Source organism: Pseudopipra pipra, chromosome 1 (assembly GCF_036250125.1).
Source record: "Pseudopipra pipra isolate bDixPip1 chromosome 1, bDixPip1.hap1, whole genome shotgun sequence".
In the NCBI taxonomy this organism is placed as follows: Eukaryota; Metazoa; Chordata; class Aves; order Passeriformes; family Pipridae; genus Pseudopipra; species Pseudopipra pipra.
This window is the reverse complement of record NC_087549.1, coordinates 128,364,038-128,388,951: the sequence shown is the minus strand read 5'-3', so window position 1 is coordinate 128,388,951 and position 24,914 is coordinate 128,364,038. Positions and strand designations below refer to the sequence as shown.

General features: G+C 38.1%; 1 protein-coding gene across 1 annotated transcript; it reads right to left on the bottom strand.

The window, feature by feature from the left end:
- Positions 1-9,169: 9,169 nt before the first annotated feature.
- On the bottom strand, positions 9,170-12,996 carry NDUFA4 (NDUFA4 mitochondrial complex associated). The gene is made up of 4 exons (XM_064676461.1): positions 12,838-12,996; positions 12,151-12,239; positions 11,751-11,811; positions 9,170-9,387 (listed from the first exon to the last, which is right to left on the bottom strand). Exons 1-4 carry the CDS (start codon positions 12,877-12,879, stop codon positions 9,331-9,333), a joined length of 249 nt encoding a protein of 82 aa, XP_064532531.1. The 5' UTR covers positions 12,880-12,996; the 3' UTR covers positions 9,170-9,330.
- Between the last annotated feature and the right edge of the window lie 11,918 nt (positions 12,997-24,914).

Here is a 24,914-nt window from a genome sequence, read left to right as displayed (position 1 = left end):
AATTGAGATAGCTCTTAACAAGCTGGCCTGGAGACCTGAAGCCATGGCCTTATGGCAGTGTTAGGCACCTCTGCTAGTCTGAGCAGATGTCATGTGCTATGGTTGTGTGCCTAGATTGCCACCAGTGTGAAAAAACAGGCTTGTTTCCCCAAAGTCATAGTGCTGCAGAGCACAGCATTTTGTGGAACAGGTTTCCTTAAGGCTTAGGGTGTACTTGGAAGTGAGCCGTATGGTCCCTCAACTGACGGCATTGGCCAGAACATCCAAGTACACCTCTCACCAGAAATCAGAAGGTAATTTTTCTTCTCTGTTGGAAGTTGCATGTGTTAAGTAGTCCTAAGAAAATTAATACAGTCAAAATTCCTTAAAAAAAGCAAAGGCCATTTGGCTTAGGAAACAGAGATAAAATGCAAAATAGTATGCATACTACAGAATTAATGTCAATGAGTCAAAAAATTATGTGAAAACTGACCTTGCTAATGTTAAATGTATTTGTGTACATATGCAAAATAGTAAATATATGAAGTAGCTCTAAGAGTCATCTCTGACACTTTGGATTTGTAAAGCAGCTTTTGTGAACCATATCTACCTGTCATGGTTTAACCCCAGACAGCAATCAAGCCCCACACAGCTTCTCTCTTACTTTTCCTCAGTGGGATGGGGGAGAGAATCAAAACAGTAAAAGTGAGAAAACTCATGGTTTGAGACACAGACAGTTTAATAGGTAAAACAAAAGCTGCAAACAAGGAATTCATTCACTGCTTCCCATGGGCAGGCATCAACCATCCCCAGGAAAGCAGGGATCCATCTTGCATAACCACTACTTGGGAAGACAAACACCCTCACTAAATGTCCTCCCCTTCCTGCTTCTTACCCCAGCTTTACATGCTGGGCATAATGCCATATGGTGTGGAATATCCCTTTGCTCAGTTGGGGTCAGCTGTGCAGGTTGTGTCCCCTCCCAGCTCCTTGGGCACCCCCAGCTCACTGGTGGCATGAGGAGCAGAAAAGGCCTTGGCTCTGTGTAAGTGCTGCTCAGCCATAGATAAAATATCCCTTTGTTATTGACATTGTTTGCAGCACAGATCCAAAACACAGCTCTATACTAGCTACTATGAAGAAAATTAACTGTATTCCTGCCAAACCCACCACACTACCCTACCGAAAATCCAGTCCTACAGGGAAATATTGATCTCATTCAAAGCAATCACAAACCTCCATTTGGCTACAGTGACATGAAAATATCACCCTGGATATTTCTTCCCTCCTCCCTGAACCTAAAATAGTCAATAGGCTTTTAATACAAAGCCTTCTGTAGCTGAAAGGGAACTCTTAATTTCAACAAGGCACCACTGCTTGTACAATAATAAAAAATATGGTTTGAAGCAAGTAGCTTTGCATGTGTCACTTCTGGATCTACAAAGATCTTTCTTGGTATTAACACTCTTTCAGTAGAAAACAAAACAATATGATACAGGGTACAAATATCTTTGTGTCCTTTACAGTTGCACTGTTAATATATATTTTTTGTTATACTCTTTGTTTATGTGACACTAACTTTATTTGGTTTTATGGTACCAAATCACATATGCATACAATCTTGAAAGAGTTAATAATATTCTAGTTATTTACAGTGATATTGTGTTGTCCAGGATATGATATATCTTCCTTTTCAGAGAGAACAGGCTTCCATCACTGATCCTCAGTTTGATGGTAGACATTTTGGTACCAAGGGAAGTTTCTATTGCAAATTCTAGGAAGTTTTACTCAGATAACTTAACTTTCCTGCTTACTCAGAAGGCTGGTAAGATGTTGATGGGAAAAGACTCTATTTCTTTTTAACTCAATAGTAGCCAGTGATTCTAGCATATCAGGAAATGGCACAGCCTAAGAGAAGGAAAGCTCCTGACAAGAAGAAGATATATGAGTGAAGAGGATTTCTGAGGCTAGTAAGCAGAAACCTTGGCTATCTAGCTGAGGAAAGGATGAGAGAATAAAGACTGAAGACAAGAAAAATGGAGACTTGAAGCAACCTATCTATACACATTTATATACTGCTGCTGTCACTGAACTTTTTCATTTCCAATAAATGCAGCATATAAACAAACAAAAAATCCATCCAATTTTCTGTGTCAGAATTCATGCACGAAAACATTTCCCTATGACACTAATTTGCAATGGAAGAATTCATTACACTTCCACTGCACATTTTACATCCTCAGCTTTCCTATGCCTGAGTGAGTAGGCTGCTTGTTTCTGTCTCTCCATTCTCCTTCCTTTGGATGTAAAAATTTCTCTTTCTGGGGTCTCAAAAAGCCCATTCTTCTTTCACATAAAAGCTCTCTATAATGACTGAGAAACACAGTAAGCAGAATTACAAGTAGAATTTCAGATACACTACTGGACTGTTTATTTTGCATTTGATGTGCACACAGGTAGATAATGGAATATTAAGCCTCATCCAGAAGAGCTCCACTGTTTCTGAAGCATACTGTTTAAATTCCACGAGCCAGTAAATGCAGCTACATGACTCATTCAACTACTGGGGCAAGAACCTAGACTGCAAGATTAGGAGGTCTATTGCTGAGTACGATAAAAAACATCTACCTGCCTGACCACTGCATAGTGTGCTCTGTGGTGGAAATAGTTATTTGGCAAGATACTCTAAATTTGAGGATCTCATATTAATTTTGCCCATGATTCTCTATTCATTATCAGCTCAAGCATAGGTTAATAAATTGTAGAATTTGTAAAAACTCAACTAATCTTTACTCTGGTTACCAGGCCAGCTGTGAAAGATTTGCTTTGATATGGGAAACAGGCAAGGTTTGAGTTTTCAGCAAGCTTTGAGTCATCTTTTTTATCTTTGCACTGCATGGACAGTCTAGAGCACTCAGCTTTTAAGCACTCAGCTGTTGTAGTCTGGGCCATTAGTCAGCTCCTGACCCTATTCTCCTCTGCCAGGGATTGACAAAAGCAAACAATTGCCAGGGTCCTGGATAAAATGCAGGTTGGGTTCTTCACAACTCATCCATGAAAAAGAGTTCTTCCATATTTAGATTTTGCACCATCTGCATAAAACAGCTCCTGGAAATTTTGTCTCTCTTTATTTTGGGAAGAGTCATATCCAAACATTTACTTTGCTACATTTCATTAGAGAAAAAGTGATGGGGTCCCTTCTCTGATGCTGAGTAACAATTTGCTGAACATCTCTTTCTGGTGATGCAGGTGTTCAATTTTCATACATAAAAATAAAATTAGATTTAAGATGGAAGAAACTTTGAAACCCTTTTTCTGTTTGAAGGTATAAGAGAAGTTTTCTTCAGGAATAATAACGTAGGGTGAGATATAAAACACTATGACCTTAAATTAATATAAACAGTTAATGAAATCATTAAAAGAAAGCATACAAAATTAAAATACATACAGTTCAGACACAATTCACATACAGATTTTACATTGTTTGAATGTTTTAGAAATTGTGTAATTATGAGGCTATGCAGAAAGAAAGAATGCTATTTTCAAAATTAACCATACACTTGTCTTTTTTATTTCACACTATGGCACTAACACAAACTTGTCATTAGCAATCTAAATTCAGAAGAGGATGCACCAGACCTTCTGTAGTTATTCTGCTGCTGTTTTTTTATTTTGTGCAATAATTTAAACCCATTGGAATATCATGCTTTTGTTTTTACTCTCAGCCTAATTTTCACTGCATTATAATAGGCCAAGCAGTCATGGTAGGTGTAATGAACAACTTTTGCATTGCCAAATACATGTAGAAATTGAAGGACATAAAGAAGGAAAGTTCCTGCACTAAACCCACAAACTTACTGTAATTGATATACAAACTGATGCCTCTCCATCTGCCTAATCCATCGCATGTCTATTGCTCCTTTTTTTTTCTGGAATAATTCCTGATCTTACCTGAGCTCTTACAAAGGGGAAGGAGAGAGGTGATTTGCACGTGCAAAAACCCTGCTTCAATGATCCCTACTTCAATGTCCTTTCAAGCACATTGTCTTTATTGCAGGGCTGAACTTTCCTCCCCTAAGTTTCCAAAAGCTAAGAAGTTAGGCTTGTTTGACACAACACGAAGATAAAAACATCTGAAGCAAATTATCCCCTTAACACTCTATCAGAATTCTATAGACAATCCTGAGGTGTAAGTGGTACTAGTGTAGGAAGTTTGAAACTGGGATAAAATTCCATTTTCTTCCTGTTGATGAGTTCAGCTACCTTCCTGCTCATAGTCCAGGAAAAAAAAAAAAGCTATCAGTACTGGGGAAATCTTATTAGATTCAATCCTATTTTTAAATAGCTAGGATCAAAATCTTCATTCAGACACACTGGTGCCACCCCATTAAATTCCAGCAGTGGCACCACTGGTAGAGAAAGAATGGCACTCAGATTTTTCACCATTAAGTAATCTGTTTTCATTACCTTCTCAGCAGTTTGTTTCATTTGCCTGCAGTAGGGAAACTAAAATTAGAAAACATTTCATGTTCATAGTTAGTTTGCTTCCAATGCGAAAAAAACAAGTCTATAAATTTTTCTGTTGGGTTATGGCTTGTGCAGTTCTCTTGTAAAGTTGTCTTTACATTAAAGTGATGAACTGTAAATGGCGTAGTGTATTATTTTGTCCAAAGTAATTCAAATTAATGACCCTAGAAATATTATTTTAGGTGTCTGTTATAAAGCATTGATAATACCCATGAATATTAGCAGCAGAATTCCTATCCTTCTTTGTAATGTATGCATTGCCATGTGTCAACAAACTGTTTTCTGATCATCTTCAGAACTTGCTGTCTCTTGCAGGAGTTCCACTTGCCAGTCTTGCGTCAGTTCTAGTAGTAAATGAATGTCAGGCAGCTGATAGCAAACTATCAAAAGTTTGAATGCATTTTTCTTACTTTGACTTGCATACTTAAGTTCACATTTCACATTACCTAAAGTATTACTGATTTTGACTGAAAATAAAAAAAACAAACAAACCCAAGAGCAACTGTGGTGATCTCTTAGGCTCTTCACCTTTTAACTGTGAGAATAATGTTCACTTAGAAAGTCTAAAAATTACTTTATAGTTTCATTTACATGAAACTTTTAAAAAGGAGAAAAAGAAAAAACGTGGAATACTTTTCTGGCTCAGATAAATGTTATTCTGGATGCTAAATATAGATTTGCTTCTCAAGAATGAAAGAGTTGTGCATTTTCTAGCATTGTACTGGCTCTTGTTGTTCTTATTAAGAAAGTGTTAAGCCCTACCAACCATAGATAATAACATTTTGAAATTATTGAATAAACCCCCACCAACTTTCATCCAAAACATATGGCACCAGAATTAGCACACATTTGGGAAATATGCCATCATAACAGTGTCCAGAAACACTCTCAAGAAGCTTAAAGATCAGAGGAGGAGATGAAATGATTTGAGCTTCACAGGAAGTTCTCACGACTAAATGATATCAAGACTACGTCTAAGGAAAAGTGGATGGATCATGAAATCCCAATGGCATGAAGTCAACCAACTTCTGGATTTCAAAACAGAGGACTGAAGAGTAAGCTTTCTAGGAAGTAATATAAAAAAACCTAGTGTGGCAATGTTGCAAGTGAACACCAGTTTTCCAGAGTTCTCACAGACCTGTTGGGCTTCAGTTTGTCCTGGAAAAATGGTTCTCTAGCTCATCCAGTTGCTTCCATAGTAAGGCTGGTCAACAAGTAGAAACAATAACTTTGTCTGTACTCGCACATCTCTAATTTTTTCAATAACTCATTCGAAATACGTTTTTTAAATTCCTGTAATAACTTTTCAACCTCTCTTTCTGACAAATTATTACAGACCAATCAGCATTAAACACACATTTGCTCAGTTTTAAAGGTCATTCAATAGTCACACACCAAGCTATCTTTAAAGGTAAAGCAGAGCTTGAAAACACATCTGAAATGTATGCCTCAGATGACATTTGGGTATAAATCCTAGACAAAATTTAAATTATTCTTTTAATATCAGGCACACCTGTCTAATTTCTTAGAGGCCGCTAGATTTTTTATGCCCACAAGGAGCTTTCCTTACTGCAGGCAAATAAATCCTACAACATGCTGCATGGAGTATGTGTTCATGTGCAAGAACTATGGAAACCTGTAAGTCTTTCTGTCCTAGATGGGCAGAATTAATTCCAGATTCAGTCATCCTGCTGCATATCAGGACCACTGACAAGGAGGCACAGAATAACTGTGTTAATAGAAATATGGCAGTGGCAGGTAAAATGCTGTACTGTAAAAAACAAGAGAGGAATCTTCTGTATGTGGCTCATGAACAGGACATGCAGGCCGGGCTCACACTGATTATTCGAAAAAAAACCCTGCCACAAACTGAAATTTAGCAGCTGTATCCATCTCAGTCGAAACTAAGACAGCAGAATATCAGTCTCTTTCAGATAACACAACATCTGCTCAAGCAAAATGACATGCCATGGTGTTAATGAAGGATTTCACTTTTCCTACTAATGATGGGAGCTGGTTGTTTTGTAGAAGTTAACAGCCAAAGATAAACATAAGAAGCTGGAATCCTAAGAATTCAAACTGCACTTGTTTCTTCATGCTGTCTTCAGGGAATACCATCTTTGACTTCCTGAAGAAAGAAGTAGATTATGTGTTTAAAGAAGTAGCTTTTAATATTTTAATGGAGATAGAATATGGCCAATCTGCAAAACTGTTTCTATTTCAACAACAGCACCCTACGAAAATGCAAAGACACGTACTGGATACTGGCAGACCACTACCAAGCAGTTATAAACTAGGGCCAAGCAGGCATTTTCGTTTCAAATGGAATAAATTTTTCCTCTGTCCCTAAGGAAAACCCAGAGTGAAAAAAACTAAACAGGAATTTATGGCCTTGCAGGACTGCAATTTTAAGAACAAAAACCATATACAAAGTAAGAAAACAACAAAACAAAAAAAGGGAACCAGGGAGTAACAAAGTGCATTTTTATGTCTAAAAAACCAAAACACAAGCCATAAAAAAAAAAGAGGAACTAATAACAGATCATAGAACTGAATTACTAGTTTACTATATCAAATATTGTGGAACTTTTCTTTTAGGAATTTGAAGAACACACACTGTAGTGCTACCAGTGATGTTGGTGGGGTTTTTCTTGATTTTTCTATGTCCTAAAGCTGAAGATTTAAGCCAGTGCTCAACTTCTGCCCACAGAGTAACTTTAGACAGACTTGCATTAAGTAGCATGGCCTAAAGCCTTACAGCTGCAGCATACAAGATAGTATATGAAAATAGTTATTGGTTGAGCTGCTAACTCACACAAAATACGCAGCATTCTTCATTTGACACAATTTCCAAAAAGAAACTATGTTATGTATTTTGAATATTTCAGTCATTAAATATTGAGAAAGAAAGAAAAAAACCTCTTAGTATGTTTTATTAGTTTCAAGTTTGGCAAGTATTGGTGACTATTGTCTGTTACTACTTAACATAGGACAAAAGTATATTCCTAAAAGGAAAAGGTGCAAGTGTCCCCTCAAGATAATGACTTTTAGAATGATTAAACCTTGAAGACTAACTTTTGTATATTTTTTGCAGCAAGTATGCTGCAACAAGGATAGACAAGTAGCATTGAATTGCCTTTTTGTTTTCTAGTCAATCCATAAAGCTTTAAATAGCTTAAATAATTGTTAAATATATTTGAAACATGCCAAGGGCAGAATATTTATTTTATCTTAGGTGTTTTTATTAAGAAAAACATGAGCCTACACTCTCTTCAGCCCTGCCCAAAAGGAACAACCTTGTCTCACCTAAGAATGAGCTTTACTTCCTGTATATTGACCAGAGACACAGTCTGCATTTGAAGACATAAAACCTAAAAGGACTGCCAACCAGAAAGTTATAAAACAAACTTCCCATTTTTACATGACATACTTTTAAAACTGAACAACTAAAAGGATTGCAACAGAATGTTCTACTCCTAAAAATATTTTGATTCAGATAGCAACCAGTCTCCAAGGACGCCTACAGATTTTGCCCACCACTGTAAACATCTCACAACACTCATTTTCTTCTTCAGACTCCATCAGAGCCTCTCAAATAACCAAATGAAAACTGTGAGTAAATCTGACATTTTGGTATATGCAAAGATAACCTGAACTGCTACCAAATAAACCCCATCAACTTACCTGCAAGATTTTTCCATACAAAATATGAAGTCTTCACACAAGCTTTTTTGCAATTACCACAGAATAGTTTTTCTTCTCCAATGGAAGTTCTTGCTCCTTGATTTCTTTGATTCTACCCTTATTATTTATAGCAGCTCCTATTGTTACCTACATTCTTAGAGTCTACTTGAAGTATTTCAAGATACCAACAGCTGTACTCTGCCATAGTCCAGAATTATATCCCTTATCCAAGGAAATGCCAGATGTTCATAGAAAAGCACAAAGAATCTACCATTAATTACAGACTTGCCAGGGTATTTTTAGTCTTCCTGTAGCAAGACTCAGCCAAGTACAAAGTAGAAGATTTTGCCCTTCCTAAAGGTATTTTAGTTCTTACATCAGTGGTTAATTATTTCTCGAAACCTGCACCCTGTTCTGCTGTGTGCATCCCTTCCTTAAAACTGTGATCCACAGGAAATCTTGAGTATGTGTTTATAATTTTATTTTTTATATATTGACAGTTGTCTTCCTGTTTATTAAGAAACCTGCTTGACTTCAGAAAACAAACAAAAGAAAAGAAATAAAAGCTTTTGGAGAGAGCTTGGCCTTTTTTTTTTTCCCTTCTTTCCAGCAGTATATGGCAAAATCTGTTGCCTCCCTGCTGGATAATGACTTCTTGGTATTGACTTCTCTGCTACCAAAATTTCTTAAAGTGGCAAGTAGATAAATTCAGGTGCAATTAAAACCAAATATACATATATACATATATTTATACACACATATATATAAATATGTACTTTCAAGTTCTTCTAGTTTGGTATAACAGCATGAATATGCAATTATTTCTTTGAAGTCAACAGACTAAGTATAAAGCCCATCCAAACAACTCTGCTTTCTTTTTGAGGAAATGAATTCACTTTTGTTTACTATCTGACACACCATACAGCAAAAACTGTTAACAGGAGGATATTGTCATTTTGTAAAATTAAAGAGCAGACACTTCAAGTTTCAAACATTTATTAAGCCTCAACAAAACAGTTTTAAACATGACCTAGTGCTGCGTGAGGCAAGTTTGATTATTTCCTGGATGATTAAGCATGACAACTGTGCGGACGGCTTCCGGAAGACCTTTCTGTGCAGCTTATGGACATGAGTGTGTTTTCAGAAGTCAGGGCGGTCCTTTTTCAGTTTACTGTAGTCTACATTAACCGAATAGAACTAGGAAATAGAAGGGGAAAAAAGTTAGTTAAGAAGCTTGACTACCCATTTTCCCTGGTATTTACTAAAAATATGCATCATTTGAACTCATGTCAGGAAACTGAAATCATATTTTGAGTCTGTGAACTGGACAATAATAAATAAATAAATACAAACTTTTCATGTGCACTAACTTTTTAATTTTCCATTTGGTATTAGAAGTTCTTCATTTAAAATGAGGCAGTGCTCATGTCTTTAACTAGAGAAAACCCACAGTGTTTCTTCTTTAACCCCCAGAATCTGAAGTCCATTCAGAGGAACTTCTTACAGTACTGCTGTATGTGAACACACAGTGCCACAAGGGAACATTTAGAGCCAAGTTTGCAAAAGCCAAGTTTGGTTTAAGTAGCTGCATCTAGAACTGCAAAGGATGACAAGGAAGAATGAAAGTAAAGAACAGATCACATGCTCAGTTTATATTAATATAAGTGGATCCTATTACAAGCAATTCAAAATAACCAAAAAAAGCACTGAGCACAATGAATTTACAGGCTAAAGGCAGATTTTGGCCTCCCCACATGACTTAATATCAAGCATGTGATGCTATAGTTTTTCTTAAAAAAAAAAGAAATCCTTAACGATTAGCTTGATTATTTTTAATTATGCACAATTTTAAATTTGTTTAACCTTTTGAAAGAAAACAAGACAACCTACAGCACATTCAAATTACAGCTTCCTGTGCAACTCCTAATGACCAGGTCTTCAACTCTTTTATTTGAGAAGACTCAGGAAGTTAATATAACAAAGTGAAGTTTATAACAGAAAAACAATCTCATCAAAAGCTAAAACTTTTTATACCAGAAGATTTTACTAAACAGTCATCCTCAGTTTAGAGCATCTGTCTTTTTCACTTCCCACAGTGCAGATTTGGAAAAAAAAAATCCCCAATGATACACACACCCAAATATGGCAAACCTCAAGGCTGTGTTTGCATGCTAAGGCAGAAGGGGAATGCTCCACAAGGCACGCACTCTTTAAAAGAATTTGTGCTACGCACTGTGCTGAATTTGCCTAATTTAGATATTTAAGAAACTACGACATTCCAGAAGCAGCAATGAAAACAAAGTATTATGTTCTTCCTGAACTTTTAAGGGAACAACAATATATTTTATTATGAAGTGTGGGAGTTTTTTTGCTTATTTCAATGATTGGAATAGTAAGACATGGTACCAAAGAGACACTAGCTTTGAAAACACATTAGGTTTGATTTTTAAGTAGCTTGAGAATAATCTTCAAATATTCTTAACAGCAATCTACTAAAACAGTACTTCTGTAAAACATGATTAAAATATGATTCATGTCCAGAGAACGGCACCGAAGCTGGTGAAGGGTCTACAGAGTGAGCCATATGAGGAGTGGCTGAGGGAGCTGGGGCTGCTCAGTCTGAAGAAAAGGATGCTCAGGGGAGACCTTATCACTCTCTACAACTACCTGAAAGGAGGGTGTAGCAAGGTGGAGGTTGGGCTCTTCTCCCATGCAAAAAGCGACAGGACAGGAGGACATGGCCTCAAGCTGTGCCAGGGGAAGTTCAGATTGTACATCAGGAAGAATTTCTTCACTGGAAGAATTGTCAAGCATTGGAATGGGTTGTCCAGGGAGGTGGGGGAGTCACCGTACCTGCATACGTTCAAGAAAAGACTGGACATGGCACTTTATTGCCATGGTCTGGTTGACAAGGTAGTGTTTGGTCAAAGGTTAGATTCAATGATCTTAAAAGGTCTTTTCCAACCTAAATGATTCTGTGATTCCATGATTTCTGTAGATTTTCTTTGCATGCTTCCTCATTAGCTCAATGAAATAACCTGAATATCAGTTAAAGAATATTTCTATTGCATCCAGTTACTTACAATTGTTTTGTTTTCAAACAATCAACTGAAGAACTGAATTAGTGTTTCTGTTAAACACTGACTTTTTCCTGCAGTGCTTCTCATGAGTAAAGGCCAACAGGTTAGACCTTAGAAAGCTTTAGGTCACAACTTCTGAAGTTTTGTCCCTCTCCCTGTAGTTTATTTCTTAGTATTATGAGTAAGTATATTCTTCCTCTCACATATAGCTCCTCTTACAGTGCTATATATATATATACATACATACATATATATATATATGACTGCTTTCATACAGACTCCATTATCCACCAACACTAGGAAAGTTCTAAACCTCAAACTCAAACCTCTCTGCTGTGAGTTCTAGAGACAAAACAAATGTTGCACAGCAGAGGAAATACATCACTCATGCAGCTACTTTCCAATATAACCAAACATCCTAAACAAACAGGCAACACTTCTGACATTTTATTTCCTAAAAATCTGTATTTCTCATTTTACCTTGTATTGGTCACTGGGAGACATTTTGTTCCAAGGTTCTGGGTTATTTTTCTTGTCCCAGCTATTGAAAGAAATGCAAGATATGAAAGCATATTAAGAGAATCACACTATCTTCAAAATATAAAAAAAAAAATTGCATGTGTACTGTGATTATTAGGCTGCGGAGTCACACATCCAAACAAGTTTCCATAGAAAAAGGCATAGTCCTTTGTCAGCAGTTTCTAAATATCATACAGTAAACTAACTGATCTCTAAATCAAAGGAGTCTTCACACAGTGTCATAGGTACTGGACCAAGACATTAAGGCCTCCAGGAACACAAAAATCAAGGCAGTGAAGTCTAATATATGCAGCAAGAGGACTGGGCACTGGGAATTACTGTTTAATTACTGTATACATACCTGACTTCAGGGTTGAACACTGCCAAGCGCATGAGATACAGGCCTGCGCCAATGCCACCAGATCCAATGATCACAAACAGAGGGATCAACTGGAACAATGACAAAAAAAAATTAAATATCATATCACAACGTATCAAAATAGTATTAACACACAGCATTACTGATTTCTACAATGGCAAACTAAAGAACAAGCTCACACACTGCAAGACATAACACATGGCCCTCTAAATCCCTGGCATAAGCTCCATGTGCGTGGTACATCCCCGAGATCAGAAAGGAACCATCATCTGCTAAGGCATGAATGAAAAAAATACTGCTGCATGCAGAATAACCAAACCAAAAATACTGTAACAGTGAGGTTCTGAAAGACAAACATCCAACCCTCCACTGCCAAAACAGCCCCTACCGCTTGTTCTCCGATCATGCAGTAAAAACATGGGAGTGGGGGCGTTGAGGGCAGAGGGATGCACAGTGAGAACGGAGGAGCCACCCTGGGCCTAGGGGCACAAGCAAGGCCAGACAGACCGGAGGCAAAAGGGACCTGGCTGTGTCTGCCCGCCCAGCGGCCCGGCATCCACAGGAATCCCAGGAGTGGATGGGCGAGAAAGGGGAGGCCGGCGGGGCCAGGGGCACCGAGCGGCGAAAGGGGAGGGCGGGCGCAGGGCCGGGGCCTGGCCGGGCACTCACGGCCGGGTGCTTCTTGGCGTGGGTGACGATGACACGCAGCATGGTGGCGGTGGCAGCGGGCGCCGCGAAGGTCTCGCTCTCTGCAGGCTCCGCAGCTGCCTCCCCCTTCGGCCGCCGAGCCCCAATGTCACCGAGGCCCCCGCCGCAGCAGGTGCCGCCGCCGTAGCCCGGATGTAGCAGCTCCAGCGTTCGCCTGCTCGCCCTGCGCTGCTTTCCCCCTCCCACCGCCCCGTCCCGCCCGCCGCCCGCGCCCGCTCCCGTCCCGCCGAGCGTCCCGGGCTGTGCGGCCTCGTGTTATCGCGGCCCCGGCCCGCCCGCACCTCCGGCAGCGCCGAGGGGGAACAGGCAGCGACCTGGGCACCTCGGGGAGCTGGGCAGGCGGCAGCATCGCCCCTACCGCCCGCTGAGCGCGGGCAGCGCCTGCGCCAGGGCCGCCCTGGGCTGGCAGGGCGGGGGAGCCGCGGCCGCCGGGATCGGGGGGCTGCCTGCCCGCCCCTCACAGGATCACAGGGTGGGTCACTTTGGAAGAGAACACAGTGGGTCACCTGGTCCTGCCTCCCTGCTCAAGCAGGGTCGTCCTAGAGCACGTGGCACAGAAGTGCATCCAGACGGTTTTGGAACATCTCCAACGAGACTCCACAGCCTTTCTGGGCAGTCTGGTCCAGTTTGCGGTCATCCACACAGTAAAGAAGTTCTTCCTCGGATTCAGTTGGAACTTCTGTGTATCAGTTTCTGCCCCTGTGTCCTGTTGCTTGGCAGCACCGGGAAGAGCCTGGCTCCATCTTGATGCCCCACTTTAGATATTTATACACAATGAGAGGCCTCTCAGCGCGGCCCCAGCTTAATAGGTCTTAATGCCTCAGCCCATCCCTGTAAGAAAGATGCTCTAGTCCCTTAATCACCTTTGTTGCCCTCTGCTGGACCTGCTCCAGGAGCTCAATGTCTCTGTTTTACCGAGGAGCCCAGAATTGGACACAGTATTCCAGATGGGGCCTCACTACAGCTGAGTAGAGGTGAAGGATCACCTCCCTCTTAATGCACGCCAGGATACCACGGGCCACCTTGGCCCCAAGGGCACTGCTGGCTCATGGACAGCTTGTTGTACACCAGGATCCCCTCTTGGCGCTGCCCTCAAACTGCGCGAGAGCCCACTGCGACCTAACCGAGAGGTGCCTGCCCTTCCCGCTGTGGCACCAGGACTGCTCGGGAGGTGTGCGGAGGCAGTGGGTGCACACGTGGACTCCCGTGTCTGCCCCCCGGCAGGGCTCACCTCGCTGGGAAGGGCTGTGTGCTCACCATCACCCGGGTTAAAAGTCGAAGGGGTGATTTAAAGATGAGACAAGACAGTTAGAGTTTCATTGTCCTGAAAAGGGTACAGAGAGTGAAATTCATCATAAAGCTGCCAAGTTAATTATTCTGCCATAGTCAGGGTGAAAAAAATTGGGCATGTACATGGCGTTGAGAGAGACCTTTGATTTTCAAAAGTGGTTTATAATGAAATGTTACATATAGGTGATATATATAGGTGATTCTCCCCCTCTACTCCACCTGGAATACTGCTTCCTGCTCAGGTCCTCAGCGCAGGGAAGACATGGATCTGCTGGAGCGAGCCCAGAGGAGTCCATGATGATGACCAGAGGGGCTGGAGCACCTCTCCTATGAGGAAAGGCTAAGAAAGCTGGGGTTGTTCAGCCTGGAGAAGAGAAGGCTCCTGGGAGGGAGACCTTAGAGCACCTGTCAGTACATAAAGGGAACTAACAAGAAGGCTGGCAAGAGTCTATTTGCAAGGGCATGTAGTGACAAGACAAGGTGGAATGTTTTCAAACTGAAAGAGAACAGGTTTAGATTAGATATTAGGAAGAAATTCTTTACTGTGAGGGTGTGAGGCACTGGAACATGTTGCCCAGAGAAGTTGTGGATGCCCCATACCTAGAGGTGTTCAAGGCCAGGTTGGATGGGGCTCTGAGCAACCTGGTCTAATGGAAGGTGTCCCTGCCCATGGCAGTGGCATTGGAACTAGATCACCTTTGAGGTCTCTTCCAACCCAATCCATTCTATGATTCTATAATATTTTTGCCAAGGTTGGGTTGGATTAAATTATTTTTCTTGGTATATAATTCTAAATGAGCAACAGGGCTATTTATTGTATTGTGTCCAAGTGCTGCCCTAGTTTTTTATTGATTACTGTGTATCTTACATAGAATTGGGAACCTAGTGCCTATCTTTGGGTAATATCACCAGCCACTTTCATGTGTGATTTCTTTCACAAAAGGTAACTCAAAAGGTAAATTTGCCCCTAAGGCATTACAAAATGCATTAGGTAGAGGCAGTATCAGCATGCTACTAACCCAAGACAGAAAGTGTTCCTTTCCAAGGTTAGAAGCAAAATCACTTTATATGTATGCTCATAGTTTCTGAGGCTGTATAATGAAGTAAAATTTTGAAGTATAAAATAACAAAATGGCAGGGAATAAATGCGTCGAAGCAAATGGTCTTCTGTTTCACTTACTAGTTCCACAGAATGGCTTCTGCTTGTTTTCAAGAATTGTCTTAAATTGTCACAGTAAATTCTAAAAAAAAAAAAAAAAAAAAAAAAAAAAATCATATTTTTTCAGTTTGCCAGAACCAGTTTAACCTGAATAACAGCTAACTATAGACAAAACAAAAATTCTGGCAGTTGGCATTATTCAGTAACTTGAACAGATGCATTTGTCAAGTTTTTCAATTGCACCAGAAAAAAATTATAACAATTGATTTCTTGGGAGTAAAGCAATCCTATTACCTGTTTCCTTCATTTGTTCCAGAGCTGGTAAACAGAAAAGGAGCATAGCTAGCATGCTCTAGGAGTCTCTTAACTGTTCCAGTATTCCTTTTGTGGTGGGGACAGTACTTTTGATGTTTTTTCAAAATGACAAGAGCATGTATTTCTTTTCTTCTTTATAAAAGAGAAATACCTGAAACCTCCAAGAGTAACTTGGAAGGTTACTCATCCTCCAGTATAGTAGCTGAACTTTTCACCATATAGCTGGGAATAGCAGGAATTACCAGTTGCCAAAGCAGCTGCAGGATAACCAGGGAGCGACCTAAGGGTAGATGGGTAGCCGGAAACCATGTGTGGGTGCTCAGCAAAGCTCGCCTCAGATTGAAACAGTCTGCTTTCTTCTGCACAGCTGACATATGGCTAAGTGCAGAAATTCAGACACCTTGACTGTCCTTTTTATACACTAGTGAGGCAAGATCAACAGGGATACATTATTTCCACTAGGCTATGTCTTGGGCACATATTTTTAGGAAAAACATTATGGTTTTTACATGCTTCTCAATATAATTTTTTTCCCAATGATTTATATTATTAGCTGTCTTCTTGTGCTTTTGTGAATTTAAACAGAGGCATAGTACCTGATCAATTTGCAAAATTTCTCATGCATTTTATAGGCTTTCATAAATTTTTATCATTGTGTACATCAGCTTTTATTGCCTGGCCCTGTATGGCTCAGCTGCTTCATTGTTCATATATGTGTTTTATTATTTATGATACTTAAAATTTTGTGTACGGGAATGAATTTTGCAAATGGAAAAAATTAAAGAATGAAAGCAATCCAAAATGAGATTTTTTCATTCTAAGTTTAGAAATTGAGAGTTAATATTCTTAAATATCACACAGTGCAAGCACTGCTAAAAATTCAGTCTCTCAGTTGTTTCACTTGGTGAAATTCTGAGCATAAACTCAAGATTCTTGGAATCTTGATGGTGGATCTGTGGTTCCTAGAAATACCTACTTAGCTGCCATGTTTGTGTGCTTGTAGTATGCCATAGTGATATAAATTATATGGGTTAATATATGGTAATACTGTCACTATATTTGCCATACTTGAAGACTAACAATTTTCTATTACTCATCAAGAATCCATCTGTTCCCAAAAGACAGTGAACACTAGATAAAGTTAGAGAATTTTGCCACCTTTTTGTCTGTTTCTCATCTACTCAAGCTGAAAGTAAACACCCTTATTTCCTCTTAAGGTTTGGTGTCCTTGCGTTCATGCCTGACAATTAAATTTATGATGCTTTAGTTAGACATGTCACTTCCTTTATTTTAAGTAAAGTTATTTTCGTGTAGGTTTCTGATTTTAAATAAGTGAACCCATAAATCCTTTAGGTATTTCAGAATGATTTTGTGATGAACCAGTCCATTAAGAATAAGGAGATAGATTTCCAGTAGTGCTTGGCACTACTGAAAATCCAAGTCCTCAGTTTATTCCAGTCCTTTATCATTTACTTTTTCCTCTTTTGTTCTGTACAGCCTCACCTCATGCCTTCTGTCTCTCACTTGTTCCTCTTTGATTGCTATTGTACCTTGTTCCTGTCCTTAGGCTCATTTGAGCATTTGATTTCAGAAACTTTTCTATTCCAGATGCTTTGTTTTAGTATTTGGTGACCTTCCTGTTTTAAAGTCTTTCTTCCCTAAACCTTACCTGTTATTATGAATTGATTCATAGAAATCTGCAGATTTCTTCTCTGTTCAACATCAGTTATGGTGTGCTTCATTTTTTTTATATTAAAAGCAATTGATTTTAGCCACAGATATGGTCATACCTGATCTTCTGAAGAACAAGAATCTGAAGTCATAATAAAATCAGAGGTTATTTGAAGAATTGCACTCTTAAGGTTTGACAGAGTCAGTTCACGAAATAAAAGAAACAGAGACAAAATTGTAGTCAATTTGAAGTTACATATTTCACTTGGAGGAAAATAGGAAGAAGAGATGACTAGGTTTGGAGATGTTCCAGTTGGTCACTGATTAAGAAACTAAATTCATCATGAATTGCCCTACAGCATCAGGACATTTCTCTGTTAATCAGAACAATGTATAAACTGAGGGTTTTCTGTACAACTTGCCAGTTTTGGTAAAAAGGCAAGGACTTTTAAGGATAATTCTTAGCAGAGAAAACGAATTCTAGGAGAGCAAAATGTATTTAAAAACTTTGAAAAATATGTAAAAATGTAAATTTGGCTTACATGCAACAAATACACAAAATATTTTGCCTCAGTGTTGTTTTGTTCCCATTTGTATATCTGTTCCCTCAGTTGTAAGTCGTTCTATTCCTTTCTCTGCACTTAGCAGGGGGCAACAACAGAACAGGATATATGTATGCAGACCTCTGCCAAACCCATTTGGAGTGGTTTGCTTACGTCTTCCTTAACATCTGACTTAAATTTGGGTTTAAGGCTGTTAAATGGAGTGGCTGCATGTTCTATTCTGGCATCCCTGGTCTAAGGGCAGAAGGGAACATAGGGACTGAGGTGGAAGCGTAGGGGCAGTCACATTGCACTATAGCATCCTGTGATAAATCTTCCATTAAGTGTAAACATTGTAACTGTTTTGCAAAAAAAAAATCTTAAGAATTTCAGTATGTTACAGTTAGTTAAGTGAACTGTTATGCTTACAGGGGAAAAAAAAGGAAAGAAAAAATTAAGGATATAAACAAGATTTTTTTTTTTAAACACCACCAAAAATATGTCTAGCATTTCAGAGAACTAGGGTGAAAGGGAAAAAAAAACTACTGGAAATTTTAATACTAAGCACAAGGGCTATAAGAGAGAAGAAATTAATAATAAGTGGTACAGAAATGTATGGCACAGAAATATTCTACTTCTCTCCTTTATGTCTGTCAAAACTATGGGTTGGTAAAGGGTCCTGTCTCCATACATCCATTGAAAGAACACAATAATATTATACAGTTTAGGGGCATGTTATGCAGCATAACCTGGTAACAACCATATAAGCAAAATTTCTGTTAAATAGGGGTGCTAGAGATCTGGAAAACAAAAAAAAAAAAAATTGGTGAAAGTGGTTATATGTTCTATTACTAAAGGAAGAATTGTTTTATAGAATTTATAATCTGCTCAGCAAGCCAAAGAGTAATGCTCTATTAGGACAGAAAAACTTTTTTTTAGTTCACTTGTACTTATGTATATAACTTATAATTATTCATTTATATTAAAAATACAAATTATGTCCTGGATTTTTACAGTGCTATTGGTAAACTTAAAGTTTTTAGCCCTAATGTACAGATCCTCAGTAATATTACACTTTTAATAAGTGTAGAGTTATGTAGACTGCTGTAGCATTAAAGTAGTTATAATTACTTTAAAGCTAATAAATCCTTACTTTAAAATGAAGGCTTTTAATTTAAAATGAAAATAAATACATTCTTTACACAATGAGAGTGGCTATGTAAATATGTGCTATTTAGCAAAAGTGAAATTGCCAGTAATAAAATGAAAATTCGCAGAAAAATTCCTTAATTTTTCTTTCCCAAACTTAAGCATCTTCTGGCAAAATATGAATATATTTTCAAGACTTTAAAATTTTGTCCTTGAACATAATTTTTATAAAATCCTAGTTCCTCAGCTGTCATAAATTTTAATTGGTGAAACTTTATAAAAAATCTAGAGGGAAGTTCTTTGTTCATCCATACAGAGTATGAAAAGAATCATTGGACAGGACATTTCTTAGCATAAAAATGCTCTTCCTCATTCCTTGCATAGAAAACCTATTAAAGTGTATATTGCAAAATGAACCAGGTGGCTGCATGGGTTGTTCATAATGGAATATTGAGGGTTTGTATCTTCCAGTTGACAGATTCAAATCTGGCTCAGTAAATTTTCTTTAGGGATTTTTGGATCAGCATGAGACAGTGAGCAGCAGCTCAGGTAACAGATCCTGCAGAAGCAATCAGGTCACAAGCAAAAGTTTGCCTTACCCATTGAAAATAAAACATGAAAGACTTCAGTAGTTATGGAAGAGAATCAGAAATAGAGATGTGTAAGAGTATAAGACATACCAAAATGGATGAAAGTATTCAGGTTTTAAATACCAACGTTTATAAAATGGATGTGGTGGTTTGTTTGTTTGTTTGACTTTTAATGCAGTATCACTCCATGACTATTAGGAACAGAAACTAAGAAGAATGACATGGCAGAAACATAACAGCTGAGAATCAAATCCTTAAAAGGAACTAAATTATGGTCCCTGCTTACTGTCTAGGTTCAAGAGAACAAATGAAGCAGCTGGCCTTTATATTTAAAATATATTTTATTTTCAATTATATAATCTGCCAAAGTTTAGGATGCAGAAATACAGGCCCCACACAGCTTGTACCCAACTGGGAGACTTGAATCTGGTCAGAAAAAGTTACTGGAATGATACCCTAAAAACTTTGCTCATCCAGTGCCCTTTTATAAATAATTTCTTTCATGCAATTGCATCCATACATAATGGTATTTCCCCGTAAGCTGTTCTTGTGTTTTATTTGAAAAACCATACAACTCCATAATAAAAGATAAGTTTAATGCCTCAATAGAAAGTCAATATCTTCACTAAAAAATGTAAAAAAGGATGGGTACCTGAAATTGCTTTTAAGTAGATGCTGCTTCAACTACTCAGAAATAACTTATTGGAGACAAAATAAAGCTGCTTCTGTTTCTAATGCCTATAATTGTCTCAAAGTATTTGATCTTTCATCCAAATACAGGAAGTTTTAATTTCTGGTATGGAATAAGGAGAAGCATGCTTGAAAAATCCTTCCAGGACCATTCTGTGACATTCTTTTACATATGCTGGGGAAGAAATAGATAGTCCTTACAAGTCCTCTGCTCTGATGTTCAAAAGTTGTTAGCCGATAGTAAATCTTTTGTTTGCATATAGTTTTACCAAAATTTATTCAAGCGTTTGGTTGTTTTTGTTTGTTTGTTGGTTTTGGGTTTGGTTTTGTTTGTTAGTTTTGGGGTTTGTTTTGTTTTGTTTTTTAATGCTTGGAATCTACCTGAGACAAGTCACAGATATAATAATAACAGAGAAACATGAAAACTGTGCATGTTTATAAAGTATAGTCTTATTGCTGTGGCACTACCTGCAAAAGCTGTGCCAACAAAGGATTACATAGATAGGAAAGTATAAATAGATTTTGTATTCTAATTTATTTTTCTGTATTCTTTTTTTCAATGGAGAATGTCAGTATTTTAATGGAACCACAATTTATAGAAAAATAAGGCTTTCAAATCTAACAGTTTCAATAAGCCAAAACTTGTTCTCATTTAAGACAGTGATAGAGCCCTTAGAGAACAGGATGAGACATAATTCTGATCAAACTATTTTCCACAAACCTAGGCTGGAGAAAGTTCTCATTCATCTTCCACTAACAAGGACTGTATGCTTTTGTTTTCTTTATGGAAAAGGTAAAGAGGGATTCTTGCTATTTATGAACAGGACAAATACCGCTATTTTGGAAGTAAGAATGTTATTCATGTACTTTCCAAAGAAAACATTATTTGCCTTCCTTTTCTGCTGTAGTTTTTAGAGGAAGGTTAGTGTTTGCAAAGTAGAAAGGAGTACTGAATTGAAATTGCACACGAATGCTTTTCAGGTAGCTGAGAAATCCAGTATGTTTTATGCATTGCAGCACAAAGAGACACGTCAATTCAGCTGCTTATGCCAAATGACAGAACTATTATTGATTACTTTAGGAGTCTTGAATTATGTTGCAGAAGCTGGCACTGTTGGGTAACACAGAGCCATCTGAAAAGCAGGGGTGTGGAGCATGTTCTACATGTGTTTCAGTGAATGACAGTGCACTGGGGCAATACATGTAACAAAACTTTAGAAATGCAAAAGTTAGGAGTTTGGTTTAAGCAAGTCTCACTTCTGAAATCTGTAGAAAGATACAAGTGTTTCCCAGAGGCAATCTAAACTAGTTAGAATAAATCAGTCATTCAGGATGTCATCTTTGGCCCTTGCCAAAATCACTGGAGATAAAAGCTGACACACGGGGATAGACTTCAGTTGTATTTCAGAAGGTGTAACTGGATAAATCTCATGCTTTCATTAACCTTCAGAGCAAAACCAGGATAGCTGCAGTATCCTGGTATGAACCTGGTAAGACATGGAACGCTTGTGCAGAACATCTAATAAAATCTGTTTCTTACTATTCTCACATGGTTCATGCTGTGCAAAAACATTAGTTTTGGGGTTCCTCCTACAAGGGCTATGATGTCAGTCAGCGCAAGGGCTGATGAGTTTTGTAAGCAGCCTGATTTTGCAGACAGTGGCATATAAATGAGGGTAAACAATTGATAAAAAAGGTTTAAACCCTTTCATGGCTTTTCCAGCTGAAGTACAATTTAAGCATAAATAAAATTGGCATGGGAGGGCATAGTGACAGGTTCTTGTGAAGAAGCAAGTAGTGGATCTCCAAGCCATTGCCCTTTTACAATATCTCAAATTATCACATTTGCTTGAATCATTAGTACTTTATGCTGATAATTTCTAGCATAGCAGAATATGAAATCCAATCCCAGCTGGCATCCTTTCTGGGTAAATACTAAATAAATATACTGTACTCTATTTGGAAAATATAGCCTCTTTCAGACCGTATTCAACCTGGATGCAGATTGAAGTGCTGCACTGTACTCTTAACTCATCTGCCACACATTTTGAGGAATGACATTTTTTTGTCTGTGTATGCATTTATCCAGATTAGTACAAAACAGTGTTCTGTTTCTAAGAATACCAAGCATTGCATGGTCTCTCTCTCATAAATCACAAAAGCTTTATCAAAAAGTCCATGAAAGAAATTGTTTTGGTTACTCTTGAGTTTTACTTACTTTTTTTTTTGAAACTTCTACTCTGTTAAAAATTGTGTGATCTACCACTTATTGAGAAGTAGTATTCTCATATTATCCTTTCTTTAAATATAGCTTCATTTAAATGTAGGGAATGGTATTATTATATTTATGGGAGAAGGATAATAACATTCTTTGATGTGAGACTGAGCCTGTCCTCTGAATAACATATACAACATATCTGTAGGATTCACATTGTATGATTGCATGAAATATATAACTGTAATCATACTTCTGAGCAGGAATTTATTTTATTTGAGCAACAGACTCCTTACTGAAGTGAAAATTATGTGAAGGGAAAAACTACAGCATGCCTTGATATTTCTTCTTATATGTACTGAGACATCAAAAATTTTTCTTTGAGAACAGGCAGAACGTAAGAGTTAGCATATTTAATTAAAAAGAAGTTTCATAAAGTATTTTTTTTTTCTGTTAAAGGCTGTTTTCTCCTTACATAACACAATAAATCAGATTAAAGACAACAGAATGTTTTGTTTACTTGCTTGTCTCAGAACATCCTTGGTCCAAATAAGTTGACTGCTGTCTTTCACTAAGCTATTTGTCTGACTAACTTATAAGCTTATATACTTTGAGATGTTACTCCATTGATGCTGTCTTTGCCCATCTGTTTTTCCTCTTTGGGACCTGCCCTTAAGAAACACATCTTTCAGGCTGCCATCCCTATTTACAGAGACATAAGCAGAACACTAGCACTTGTGTGAAAGAGCTGTCTTAGCAAACACACTCCTAAAATAATACACACTCCTTAGCAAAAATACTCCTAAAGTATTCAGGCACCCAATACTCTTGCCTTTTCTCTGTACAATGAAGAACAGAGGTGGATGAAATTAATAAATTTTAAAATTGTTATCTTCTGCAAGCATAATTTAAAATGCTGTAGCTCTGAAAAGCAATAATCTTGTCAAAAATTTGTCCCATAGGAGATATATTTACACAACCTCTTCATATTAGAATCATTACTAATGGAAAAAAAAAATTCCTGTAAGAGGCTAATCTGGAGATGAATTAAGTAAAACAAGTAAGTCCTTAAGAGAACCATCTGTCTTATTGAACTTGAATTCAGTATATTTGTTTGTAGTGTGAAATGAGCTTTCATTAAAAGTTGACTAAATTGATATGACTTGTGATTTTAAAATCAGAAAATTCCAGTGCAATGAGTTATAAAAGAAGTAATCCATACTTCATTTCTAAAGAAACAAATCAGTGCAGTGGGAATTTTTGCTCCCTGTCTCTCCCTCTCAGCTCTCTCATTTGATTTTGGAGGGGAGGAAGCATGATTTTCAAGGTTATAGTTCTTTTAAATTAACTTCCTGGTATATTGTTTCATGACTGCAGAATCTGGAAGAGAGGAGAATTACCTGAGGGGCAACAGAAAAGACTGTGCAATGTGGATTCCACAAATCTTTTTTCTTTAGAGACACCTTGCATCACAGAATACAAATAAATAATAGTGAGAACACAGACAGGTATGGTTTCATTACATGGAACAGTAAAGGATGTAGTGAATCACTTAGGCCAAAGTAACACAGTCATTTTAATTCACAGTAAGCTGAAAATGCTACTCAGAGAGACAGTTTTATCCTTCCTTTGATCTTGGGTACTCATGTTCCAGTACCAGTTCACATAAGGTGGTGCAAAAGAGATGAAACAAAAAAGTTTTATCTGGACCAATTCCAGGTCACTTCTAGTGCAAGCATAAAGGATGTGATTGCAAAAAACATCCAGGAGAACTGAGTGGGAGAGAGGAGATGAGACCTGCAGTCAGGTCTCACGACAGACTTGACTGATCTGACCGTACAGCTGCCTGTGTGTCACACCTGATCTAACATGGATTGCTGGCAAGCTGGGCATCGGTGCCTGCTTTCCTCTCTCCTTCCATTTCCTGACCCTGTGTCCCTGGCTTGCCCTGGATCAGTTGGTCTTGGAACCACAGGACTTCTTCGTAGGGTAGATTTCTGTCAGATCAGAAACTGGCTCAGTATATGGTTCAATAATTACAGAACTGGATATAGGTATGGAGAATGGAAGATGTCAGACTTCATGTGAAACTGCACCCTACCATCAGTGTGACTAAGGAGACATCACTGTGGTTAGACATTCTCATAAAAAACCAGTTATAATCATACAGTTATAAACTGTAATTGAAAAGAACTTTTCTATTTTAATTTTTATGGCATTTCCCAAGTTTAACAAATATTTAAAGCAATCTGGAAACCAACTCCATTCCCTATAATTGTCACATGTACATAATCTGTAAAAGCATAAAAATTATCATTGTTATTGTGTGTTCATCATACAAATATCTTGGAATAAAGGAGCAGAATCTTATTGCTAGAAGTCTTGTCCATGTTAGGGACTGGAGATGTTCAAGTCTC

Bases quoted from the DNA above. Each gene is read 5' to 3' on its own strand.
- NDUFA4 (XM_064676461.1), bottom strand. From the start codon at position 12,879: ATGCTGCGTGTCATCGTCACCCACGCCAAGAAGCACCCGGCC. The intron at 12,240-12,837 runs GTGAGTGCCCGG...TCATTGTTCCAG, and splicing joins ACGCCAAGAAGCACCCGGCC to TTGATCCCTCTGTTTGTGAT. The intron at 9,388-11,750 runs GTAAAATGAGAA...TCTATTTCCTAG, and splicing joins CTCCCAGTGACCAATACAAG to TTCTATTCGGTTAATGTAGA.